Source organism: Labeo rohita, chromosome 13, assembly GCF_022985175.1.
Source record: "Labeo rohita strain BAU-BD-2019 chromosome 13, IGBB_LRoh.1.0, whole genome shotgun sequence".
Lineage (NCBI taxonomy): Eukaryota > Metazoa > Chordata > Actinopteri > Cypriniformes > Cyprinidae > Labeo > Labeo rohita.
Window position 1 is genome coordinate 1,023,696 of NC_066881.1, and position 13,303 is coordinate 1,036,998.

General features: G+C 38.6%; 1 protein-coding gene across 1 annotated transcript in view; it reads left to right on the plus strand.

The window, feature by feature from the left end:
* The window catches only part of nrxn1b (neurexin 1b), a 164,581-nt gene that overhangs the window by 99,966 nt on the left and 51,312 nt on the right, over nucleotides 1-13,303 (plus strand). Inside the window, 1 exon segment of the mRNA XM_051126038.1 lies at nucleotides 8,084-8,203. Coding sequence (XP_050981995.1) covers nucleotides 8,084-8,203 — 120 coding nt within the window.

The following is a 13,303-nucleotide window of genomic DNA, read 5'->3' on the forward strand; positions in this document are numbered from 1 at the left end:
ACATGAAATACTTCGATACCTCAGACTTTAATTTCGCCGGGGCTGGCTTCAATTGGCTGCCGTGACCTTCCGCCATGATGATCCTCTGTTTTTTTTGTTTGTTTGTTTTTTGTTTTTTTTTAGTGGAGCAATTCGAAAGATGGTGACACCTTCAGGAGGAGAGGTGAATATTCATATCCTCTTACGTGAAGCACGAGCATTCGGGGATTTCCCGAATCGATATCGTTGCGTTAAACTGAAGATCGATAAAAATCGGAGAATCGATATTTTTTACCCAGCCCTATAAGACACTTTTCTCATCTCCTCGAATGCAAAAAACCATTATGCTTTATAAATACAGCGCTGTATTATAAATACAGAAAACATGTACTTTTTCAATCAACACTTCTTTATTTACCTCAAGTTTCCAACACGCTGAGATGCTTCAAACTGCGCGCCGCACTTCATTCACGAGAGAGGCGGGAGGATTAATACGGTTTGACTAACAGTTTAATGAGCCAATGGCGTCACGAGGTTTAGTGGCGGTGACGTCGCTTACTGACCCAGGATCAGTGATCCGTAGCAGTTATATTTCCGATTTGAGCTTAAAGTATAGAAAAAATATATAGCTTTTAGCTTTTGTTGACGCTACCGCGCTACTTGATCATAATAAGAGCTTAGCTACTGAAAAGCTATTTGATTCAGAAAACAGCGACGCTACCACCACGCTACTGAGAAATGTAGTTAAGCTAGTAGCGTCACTACTTGTAGCGACGCTACTGCCCAACACTGAATATATATCATCTGCGATAATATCGTAATTGTTATTTTAACGATTTTTAATTTGATATTATCGAGTATTTTGCAAAAACCATTCAAAACACCTACAGAGTGCAGTGCACGCATTACGTGAAGCCTGAAGTAGTGTGCGTATGCATTAACAGCCATTTAGAATGTCATTTAGAATGATCACAAATTCAAGACATGGCGACAGAAAATATATAGATTTATTCCACTTCATATAGTTAATCAATATCACATGAAGAGTGCCGTTTTCTCCTCCAAAAATTCCCATGATTACAAATGTTATATTGATTATTATTATTAATATTATAATATATATATATATATATATATATATATATATTTTTTTTTTTTTACAACATTTCAGTAGACAAGAATTAAGAGACTTACGTTTTAAAGACCTGATTTTGCTCTATTTTGCCAATTCGCCAATTCTGAGCAACATGACGGTGTTTCCTTCCTGAATGATTCAACTATTTAAATGATTCGGTTCAGTTGCAGTGATTCACTTATTAAATGCGACTTGCTGCCACCTACTGGCGGCTTTAATTCCACATTTATTTAAGTATCTTTTTATTATTTAAATAATTTAAAATATCAGTATTCAAGTTTTGTTTAAAATATCAAAACATTGTTTATGCATTTGTAACTGCATTCTTGACCTGCATTAAACAGTGTGTAAATGCATCTAAACGCCACTTTAGATGCAGCTTCTGTGTTTCCTTTGTATTGCAAAGACGAAATTTATGTCAGATTTCATTTGCTTGGTAACAGACCAAATGTAAGAATTTGACTGCAAAGATAATGCACACACACACACACACACACACACACACACACACACACACACACACACAAAGACTTTTTAAAAGTAAAATACCCATAAAAGGTAAACATCAATTTAAACTTATTGGAAAATATTAATTTCTATCAGTGTGAACTGACCACCACACAGAATATGAAGAATATCAAAAATTTAGGAGTCAGCTGTTCATGTCCATAGTCCTTAAGATACCAGCATAATAACACACTCAGCAAAATATTGTCTAATTATCGTTAGCGATAAAATCCCTGAAAATATTGAGAAATATATATATATTGCATACCCTTACATGCATGTAAATAATATCTCTATAGTCAAGGACATCTGAACATATAGCCTGAACAAGCACAACTCCTAGATTAAGGCAGGCTTTGTTATGGTATAAAATCCCAGCCTAACCTTCTTAAGTGTGCAATATGCACTCTAAAAGAAAGCCTGTTATCCAAATAGACTTCCAAATACTTATAAAATCACAAGGTTTCTGAGTCCTCTTCTGAAATATGAATGCTAACAATATCTGGGATATATGAATTAGTTATAGAAAAGATCATACATTTAGTTTTCTAAGCAGTAACTACCAACTTAACAACAAACTTGCAGCTTTTACAAAGCAGTCTGGAGCTCATCAACAGCCTGGCTTGGAGAAGGGATAGCCGAATAGACCATAGTATCATTTGCACAAATATTTTTGGAGTAGGCAAGCCCTTCCCAATGATATTCATAAAAATAGAAATCAAACAGATGCAAATATTTGTAGGGGACTCCCTTAGAAATCCCCATCTACTGTATATACACACTGAGGTCAGTTTACAAGATTGCAATTTACAGTTTACAAGTACTTGGAGCAACCTACAGCCTTGGCACCCAGCCCCATATTACTAATTCTGCCTCACAGCAACTCGTGGTCAACAGAATCAAATCTGGACAGGTCACCAAACAGGGCCACACGGTGCTGTTTTCTGGCAGTGGCACTGATCATATAATTTGTTACTAACCTTCTGTAGCAGCAGATTTGGTGTCTATGACCCACTCTATAACCAGACTATCTCACTTAAGAAATTATGATCAGTCAAGAACCATTTCGACGGAGATTAATCATACGCAGGATAAAATGTTGCTACCCTTCGTGCTAACAAGTACCAGACAACTGCTGCTGGTCGTTGAAGCAGCTCAACAAAGATCATCTAATCAAGGAAGGAAGAAAGAGGAGTTCAAGTGGGCACTGTCCTTCTTTGACATTTCATTGAAGAGTCCACAATGCCTCCAAAGGGCTCGACAGCCATTTCTTGCATCCCAGAATCACCCACTCCGTTTCCTTCCGTGCCTCAAGGTTACTTTGCGGCCCTGGTAGGATCTTGCTTTTTCATCTATAGCCACTGACTGCTTCTTTCTGCTGCTTCAGAGAAAGCTTTGATGGCATGGCACAAGCTTTTAATCCTCTTTGGAGTCTGGTGGTCAAAGCAGCCACACAGCCACTTCATCACACCTCCACTGGGTGCACTTCAGTATTCAAGCCACCATGCTGAGCCTTAGCAGCTAGCTCTGCATAGTGCAGATGTTTGCATTCAGAGGCCTCCTACACCCCATCTTTCCAGGGTACAGTAAGTTTGACAATGTACTCACTCTTGACTGAAGCGGACCAAAGCACCAAGTCAGACCTTAAGGTGGTGTCAACAATCTGTAAAGTATATACTGTCTTTTGGCCAATGTCAGCCAGCATTTTCCAGTCAAAGGCTAAGTAGATGACCAAAGCAATTGCCTATACAGGGTTTACTTGTGGTAGAAGGGAATTTGCAGCAGTTTGTTGACTTCCCAGGATGGAAGAAAGGCTCATAAGAACTTGGTTATGCTGCCAAGTCTCTCTGATTAAGAATCGCCCTACAAGCTGTAAGCATATGTTTGAGGGAAGCTGGCAAGGAACACAGGGCAAACCTCAGGTCTTTGCCCAGCCAATGATGAAGACTGGTCACGGTTGGAAGGATGTGCTTTGTTGCTCTGATGGTAAATCCTAACAGACCTGTTTCCATCAGCCACAAATTCTTCTAAGTATCCTTCCTCGTCTGTACACCCCAGCTCGCCAAGACAGATTGCCTTGGCCCAACATTCACCCTCTTCCTGACAGTATACTTCCTCCATCTCCATCTTCCTATATGCAAAACACTGCACAAGCTGAAAAACTGCATTTAATAACTTCATAGTTATTAATTATTAACACAGTTCTACCCTATTTACAAACTTAAAATTTCTTTATGCCTAATTAATGCAAATAAAAAATATAATTTATTCACTTTGGACATGGACATTCAATTTACACTAGAAATGAGAACAATTATTTTATATAAAAAAGCTATAGATTGCATTTGTAATGCATACATTTTGACATAATGAAATACACACATTATGATTTTAAATCCTGCTCCCTATCATCTCTTTTTTTTCAACCAGTGCATCAACATCAGTGACCAGTTTTGAGGCAGTCGCCCCTCTCATAACGCAATTTACATGTCTGTGTGTGAGTCGAGAGCACAGGTTGGGCTTGTTAATTTTTATTACAGAAAATGTCTGCTCTAAGAGATATGTAGTCCTGAACATGCTGAGGATTTTAGATGTAAAACCGTGAGTAGTGTGCACAGATTTTAAAGAGGGAAAATGAGCTGGGTTACTTTGGGACAGCTGTATTGCTCATAGATCTAGTTTCATCTCAAATGCGTAAATACTTTCATAATGATCAGTCATGAATTTGTTGCAGCCTTGTATTGAGCAATCTTAGTATTGAGTGCATTTAAGTGTTCAGTTATGTCCATAAAAGCAAGATCCCTAACCCACTTGAGGTCATCCATTTTTTTTTTTTTTTTTATTCCTCAGTGTAAAAAAGGCATCAAATTGCCAATTGTTGAGTCCCTTTCCTCTGATGAAATTAACTGTTTTTATCACTGCACTCACGATGCTGTCCATTTTCAGGGTTTTGCTACACAACACGTCTTCATGTAATATACAATGAAAATTCCAGATTTTTTGGGTTCTCTTTTTTCCTGACCGTGGATGGAGCATCATCCGATGCCACACTAACAGTGCGACTCCAGTCGAACTCGAGTTTATCCAGAGCACAAATGAGGCTGAAGTAAATGACGTTGGAAGTAGTTGTATCTGTCATTGGAGCCAGCACACCAAAATCTTTTGTGATGGTCAAAGATTCATTAGCATCTCATTAATAATCCCAACTAGGCTCCATTGGTAATATCAGTACTCTTATTAAGTGGTAGAGAAAGCAATGAATGTCTTAACTTTTTCTTTCAGTTGATTATTCAAGCCCCTTGCAAGGTCCTCAATTCTTTCAGCCACGGTATTTTATAAGCTAAAATTGGCAAAGGCCTGTTCTGCTGCCTTTACAACACATCACACACCCCCAACTCGTCACATTTTGAGGCTTGGTCAGGACCCCTTGGCTTCACTTTTTGACGCACAGGGTACCCCCTTAGCGTCATTTTTGACGTGCATGGTCCTTCATTGTTGTCACGAATCTGTTCCTGTACGTCAGTCTGCTCGCCACCAGAGGTCGCGTTGACATTCACATTACACTGACTGTTACACCACAGCCTGGAGTATGTTCCCCATCAGCCATTGCGCTGATCACCTGAGACCCTATTTAAACCCCGAACTTCCATTCACTAGTCGCCGAGTACTGGATTGTGTTTAGCACACATCTTGTGTTAGCAACTGTACGGAGCCAGTTAGTTCTAATTCTAATTTTCTAATTTAGTCTTGTTCTTGTTCCTAGTCATCCGAGTCTTGAATCTACACCTTGTTGTATCGTCTTTTCTCTTTCGCTGCCAGCCTTTTGGAACTCTCGCCTGTCTTTTTGGAATACTCTATTGCCTCGCCCTTCGGATTACATTCGGATTACACACCTGTTAGCCATTGTCTGACCCTGCCTGTTATGACCATGTCTTTGTCGTTGTCCTCTAATAAAAGTTTGCAATTGGATCTGCCCCCTTCACGTTGCATCTCTCACTCTGTAACAACTGTATTAAACAAGAACCCCTTGGCGTCATAATGCGGATGCAAAAAGCACTGGGAATTTTATCGTCATTATTAAATTGTATATTGGGTAATAATATTGCCATTATTACATATATGTTGGGGTGTTCAATGTAGTCACAACAGTTTTATTTACGTTACATTTACACATTTACGAGCATGTAACCCAACCCCTGTCCCTAAACTTACCATTTTTCAATAAAACACAAGACAGGCAGATACAGCTACAGTCATAATTTATTCAAAAAGTATTAATATTCCAAGTCGTCCGAGAAAAAACTATTGAATTGTGAGCGGAATAGATGCGGTTGCCGTCTCCGTGACGTCCGCCGTGAAGCTTAGTCTGTTGTGTGTAAATTCAAAAAATGCTGCCAAAAGAAGCGTTACGTCAGACTTGTTTGTGAAATGCCATTGGCCCATGTGTGTTTTGTGACCGACTGCGGCATGCTAAAGTTCGTGAGTATCTTTGTGAATGAGATGAGATGTGAGTCAGCGCGTTAACGAAGCGAGATCATTTTCAGCAATGTTTTATTCTCTTCTTCACATAAAGATATGGTACGGCTTCAGAAGATTTGGAATGCTTTTATACTGCTTGTTTATGGTCAGTTTCTTCAAAAAATACCTGTGACTGTACTTATATTTGCCTGTTATGTGCTTTATATTGTTCAGAAGTGGGTAAGTTTAGGGTAGGGGTGGGGTTAGATGTATATTAAAGTATAAATGTATATAAAATTATTTATATTTTTTACAAATGCATGCAAACTATTAAAAATAAAGCAAACAGCTGAAATCAGTGGAGGACCCTGCACATCCAAAAGTGACGCTAAAAGGGTACCTTGAGAGTCAAAAAGTGATGCCAAAGGGTCCTGACCAAGCGTCAATGTGTGGCGAGTTGGGAGTGTTGGCCTTTCCCATACACTTCTTGACAAGTTCTCCCTCTGAAAACAGATTTGATGCAAAAGCAGTTTCACTGGCAATCAAATAGCTGGCCTTTAGGCTTTTTTTTTTTTTTTCAAAGCTGATGCTAGCTCATTAACTTTTCCTGTTCTGAGCTGTCCAGTTTATTTACCACATTTCTCTGCATGTGTGCTTCATAATTCTGTTTAATGTTGTACTCTTTTAGCACAGCCATGGGTTGTGAGAAGATTGAACATATTGGTCTGCCGTTGATCTCACAGAAGGAATGATTTTCTGTCTATTTCTCCTGAAACATCTAGCTTTCAGGTCAATTTTTGTCGGCATTTTTGAAATCACAGTGTTTGGCACACAACTAAGCATCAGTTTCAAAATCAATTACATGTTTGAGATTTTGGTGCTGCTCTACAATGTACATGTGTGTTAGGTGTTTCGGAAATTGTAAAACTATAAAATTAGAGCTTGTCGATCCCGTTACATGTGTATCAAGCTTAGGCCCTGCTGATAAAAAAAGGCTAATTGAAATTAACATCCATTTCATTTTTACTGTTAGTCAGTTGAGGTAACATAAGTCTAGCCTTGGCTGAAGAGGCATTGCTGTCCCTAATCAGGCTGGATAATTCGGCTGTAAACCAATGACTGTCCTTTTTAATCCAATCCTACATTTATTTATAGGAGCATGCTTATTTACAAAATGATATAAAAGAATTGGGGGATTACGAACCCCTGGATTTAACTGTCAAATCACTTGTCACATCATTATACAGATCATAAAAAAATCTTCTTCATCAGATCTTTTAAAATACTTTTAAAAACTTAATGAAGTTTGGACTTGGGAAATTTTACATTTCTTACAAAGGCAATGGCACATTGATCACTGGCATCAAAATAATAGAGTCTGAGTATATCTGTTGTGTGAATTTAATGTAAATTGTAACTCTGCCACTATCACCAAGATTTTTTTTAATAAAACCATAATAACCATAAAATGTTCTTAATGTAAAATTGTTTTCAAAACATAATGGTTTATTGTGTGATTCATTTATTGCATTATGAACACTGTGGCAGCTTATGGCATAAAAAGTTTGTAATGAATCTGCATAATGCATGAAACAATGTGTACAAATATAATCATTTTCTAACCCATGCTAACATAACAGACGTAAGTTTACAGCCAGGTGAATGAAACCGAAACTGTGCTCTCAACTAAAACAGAACTAACAGGGATGTCAGGATCCCGTCACCACAGATGCAGACAAAAAGCCTGACATTATTGGCAGCTTAATAAATCATTATTACAGAGCACAGCTCTTCTCTGGTACCATGTGTAAAAACCTAAAAGGATAAAAGCATTAAAAAACACATTGGTGACTCAGACATGGCTTTGGTCAGTAAATTACATGTAGCATCTGACCTGCTGTTGTCATGATAGTCAGCATGTCAGCTATGCACAGGAGCTAACAACCGGGGGTGTGTTTGTGTGTCTCGCTCTCTGTGATCCTCATGATGACCATGTTCCTGCAGGGCCCAGCACTACCTGTCAGGAAGATTCGTGTGCCAATCAGGGCGTTTGTATTCAGCAGTGGGAGGGCTTCACCTGCGACTGCAGCATGACCACATACGGAGGGCCTCTGTGTAATGATGGTAAGTGAGAATTTTTGCATTCTGCTTTAAAAAGTGCATTAGAAGCCTGGCTGATATGTGGTATTGTTACACTGAAATCACATTTAACAATAGCAGTTCAGCAAGGTCATAATAATGAGGTGACCGTCTTCATGCTGTTAATATATTTGGATGTGTGTAGGCCCTATTCATTGTTTGGGATGTGTGGGTAAAGTGTGCTTAGTTTGTCATATCATGTTGTGTGTGTATGTTGGTGGATGTGTGTTCGTGTACATGCAATCTTTATTTGTAATAGGTGTGCTGTGCGATGAAAGGTGATTTGTTGGCATTTGGAAATGAACATGGCAGTGATTGGTGCTGTCCTACACAGTCATGTTTTAGGATGATTGAATGTAAATAAGTGGACACTTATTTTGTTACTTGTATTCACTAGTTCACTTTTGGTTTGATCTATTCCATCTCCTTTTATCAAATATACCTGCAAACAAAGTGAATTGTATTACAACATTGGTATTCCTATCTTGCGTGTGTGTGTGCGCGCAATTTTAATACTCTTCTTTCTGGAATTTTGTGCAATTGTAACACTTTCTCTCTGGAATATTTCTTACCATTCTCTATATAACAAACATTTTTTTTGTAGGTGATCATTTAGATATAAAATAACTGATAATCTTTTCATGGCAAGGAAAATGGTTACATACAATGCAGTAAATTCACTGTAGGTGGATTTTCTGCCGGTCTCAGTGTGTTAAAGCGCTGCTGCATGTTCTGTTACCACTTGAGGGCACTCATGTGAAGCACACGCAACACTTCCTGATAAACTGAAAGTCTTTCTGCAGCCTTCATGCTAGAGTTGCTCACTTATTTTGTGTTTCGGGTCTTTGTTAGCTGATGACATTCAACACACTCAGTTAATTACTTGAGATATAGCACCTTATTGAAAGGATGGAGTGTTTATGTTGCATGGGCAGACACATTAACAAGTGAATAACCGGGTGTAATTAGACAAATGTAAGATCAAAGGTAAATAAATGCATTGATTACATGGGTTTTTAAAACCAACAGTGGTGGTAAAGCCTTGTGCCGATGGAAATCAAGAATGCACTTTACAGCATTTGCCTTCCTGTGTTCATCGAGCCACTTCTTGTTTATAAGGATCACATCTCTGTTACTGAGCACGTGTATTAGATAGTTTGCTTCCTATGGTCTTTATGTAAATATTTAACTGAGCATTGTTATTAGGCCGCTGTTTTATTAAAAAAAGTTACAGTGATAAAAAGGAAGCATGTTATTCACTCATCTGTTTCCATTATTGGCGATCACAGAAATGCACAGAGCAAAAAGTGTGCATATTTAGAAAAATAAATAAATTCTCATATGCTAACATTAAGGTGAGACACTGCAGGTGAATAGAGAGAGAGAAAAAAAACAAATAGTTATTGCCAGTTTATTGATTACATTGATAACTGCAAACATATTTTGCGTCAAGTCTTCTAAAATGTTAGGTTTAATATGCAAGTGGGGCATTACTTAATGAAATATGCACTAATTTGCTTTCATTTCTAGTACAAAAGTTCAAACTGGATGAAGTCCATTTCAAAATTCTTGTTTATTTTATTTATTTATTTATTTTTTTTTTGGACATATTAGAATCAAATGTTTATGGGAATGTTTGGTTTCAGAAAATACTTAGAACAAACAGAAAACAATATATTTTCACAATTTATTATGAACAAATTATATATGAACAAATGCCTCTATAAAAACCTTCAGGATACAGACAGGAATAAAAAGTTTGGTGTGTGTAAGTGCTACCTTAGTAGAGATTTACAGCTCAGTGTAGGAGAAAAAAACTCATTAAAAATATGTATTGTAATTAAAATCTATTGACACAAATAAATAAAGTGCTATAAAAGAGACACTTAACAGTGTCTTTTGGATGTTTTCTTCCCACTAGCCTATAAAAAACACTTTATGAAAAACCAAAAAGGCCAAAATCTCAAACTTAACAGGTGCATGAAAAAACTGTTTTTGCCTGCAGTGTCTCCACTTAAATAAAGATTATTTCTATTATTATTATTTCAGTTTAATTGTACAGTGTAAGAGCTTTAAGCTGATTGTTTCAGCAAAAATATGCAAATCCAATATCAACAGAGACAGACATATTGACAGATGGAGTTATGTAGATATGAATTATAAGCAAATCACATAGGGTCATAATTGTTTATTCATTTATAAACGATTATGACCACATTTGATTTGTTTATGTTCATCAAATTGTCTGATATTTTTATATGAATAGTGTATGTTTATTATAATACTTAAATCTATAAATGCTGATATGTATAGATTTAAATCTATAAATATCCAGAATCCGGTTCACAATCAAATGTCATTTCAGAAAATGGTTTAAATGCCTTAAATGTGGGAAATGAGTGTCAGCACTGCCTTTGTCTGTGACCACACATAAAGCCTCAGCCTCTTTGGACGAAGGTTATTCCTTGAGGAGGCACAATCAAGCCCCGCAGTGGAAGCGTGACCCTAGGATCACCCTTGCTTTTGACCCAACAGTGTAAACGCAACTAATCAGTAGTAGATCCAGATCACTTTCACTAGTTTTGAATGATCCTGGAGGATGTGTGATCAGAATTCATCGTGCTTCAGATTCAGGAACAATGAGAATTTCCTCACACTAGCTACGTTTACATGCAAATAATCTGTTTGCAATCGGATTGATTGCTTATTCAAACTGAAAAGCTGAATTAATTACCTCAATCAATCCGTCCGAGCTCAAGCCGAATAAAATTTGATTAAAGTAGATCATAAATAATCGTAATCAGATTGAAAGTAAAATTTTAGCCATGCTAAATATTCAAATAGTCTTGCACACATGCATAGTGCCGTGTTTACCGTCTTATGAATGTGTGAGTAGATGTATACTGTAAACACAACCAAACATGTGGTTACAATATCTGCAAAAAAAAGAAATTAATTTGTTTTTAAATATGAACCACTTCTCAATTCCCAAACAAATAAATGAGTTCTTCCCCTTGCTGCACAGTGCAATTACATTTTGTATAAATAAATAAATGAATAAATAATCCTGAATGCATAGTGCAACTGTGAGCTTTGCTTTTATCAGCACCGGGCACATCTGCACAGGGCGACATGCTTGCACACAAATACACATTTATCAGTCCTTTTCTTTGTGTGTGCTTCTTTTTCCTGGTGGTTCAATGAGCAACTTCCTCCCAAAGGACGACATTCGAGGGCCAAGTCCGCCTGGCTGCTTCGCCTGCACAGACGGCTCTTTATGTGCAGTGCAGATGCAGCGCGCTCGCTGCTACTGACGTCACCTGGTGTTGGGCAGCAGATGGAGCATCTGGAGAGACAGTTGACGTATGGCACAAAGTCTCTTTCAAGTTGGAGCGAGCAAGAAGAGTCTCCGAAGAAAATCCTCGCTCTACTTTCAGGAGGAGAGAGGGATGAATCCAGACTTGGAGAGATAAAATAGCTTTAATTGGACGTGCCAGAGGAAAGTGAGATATTTATGATTTTAGTATGAATCTTTTACATCAGAGTAATGGGAATAAAGAAGAACAAAGCAAACACCCCAGTTTCTCCATCTATGCAGTGTGTTCCTCTGCAGTGTTTGCTGTGTTTTGGCTGAACATTTGCATAGCAGTGTTCTCGCGCCCTGATTCCACCGCTAGCGCTCCCCCTCCCTCCCTTTTCTTCTCTTCCTCCCCTTTTTTTCGCTTACTCTCTCTCGCACAGCCTCCGGAGCTGCTCAGTGGATGTCTTGTGGCTGGAAACGCAGCTTGCGCAGGTGTGTGGGGAGATCTCTCTCTCCATGGAGAACAAGAAGCGTTGTCCTCGGGAAAGAGTGTAAATGAAGCTCTCACCATCTGTTGGAGGCTCTCAGCCAGCTGTGGATGGATTTCTTGGGATTTCTCCTCCTGAAAGAAAGACTGAAGACAATATTCGGCTGAAAAACAGCAGAAATTCTGATTTCAGAGAACGCCTTCGAATTCAGAAAGCACCCGGTTCCTTTCACGTACTGATACCTCGGGAGATATCTGCTGCCGTTTTTGCGGGATGTTTCAGTCATTGTCTTGAATTCGGGTTACTGGGAGTAAAGGTGAAGTAAATGGGTTTGGGAATTTGCTTATTCTGATTTTCCGGTCCATAAATGAAAATACTCTTTCCTGCTTTATCAAACGTTGGATTTGATCTTAAACTGCTTGGATTTAAGATTAAACCACTGAGGACAAACAGACAAGGTTTGGGTGCACTTTCTCCCGACTGGATTTTGAGTGCTCCTTCTTTAAGAAGGTGTGTGTAAGTGAGCGGTATGGGCAGGCAGGTGTGCTGAAGCGTCCGAGTGTCTTAGCAATCTCTCGCTCTGGGAAGATGTTGGGCGGCTGGAGGCTGGCGGACTGGCAGACCTGCTCTGAGACCCTTATCCGCGGTCTGGCCTCAGCTGCCTGCCTCGCCCTGTACCTCACAGCTCTCTCACTGGGAATCGCAGCCGGATCGGAGACCCTCGAGAGGACCCGCCAAACACACATCACCCATGGAGACAAAAACCACCACACCGTGCCTATCACTATTAACAGATCACCTGGGTCTCTGCGAGCAGGACATGGTGGGTAGCAGCGTAACATTACGGAGCACAAACACACAATGCATTCAAATTCATAGAAGGGCTTTTGCAGTGCTGTATTTGTTTCTCCCAGATCTTACTAAGATTAGTCTCATCTCTCAGTATCTGCATCAGCACATTTCTCTCTGGATTAGATGAACACATCTATAGAATCACACAGGTCTAGATGAATGAGAGTTATATGAGCATTTGAGCTGTTTTGATGTTTTGACTTCTCTTACAGTGCCACCAAAAAGAATTGTAACACTTTTTCTTTCTGTGCCATTAAATACCAAAATATCCAACTTTGTGGCATCTGCAAACAAACAATGCTAGAGCTTTTCCCATAATCAACTGGTGTCAAAGGTTTTTTTTTGGCAGACATATGAAGTCCATTTATATAGTTCACACAGATTCTCTTGTAATTGTAGTTATTCCATTAATGCAGAAGCAGCGCTTCAGTATATGTGTGACAT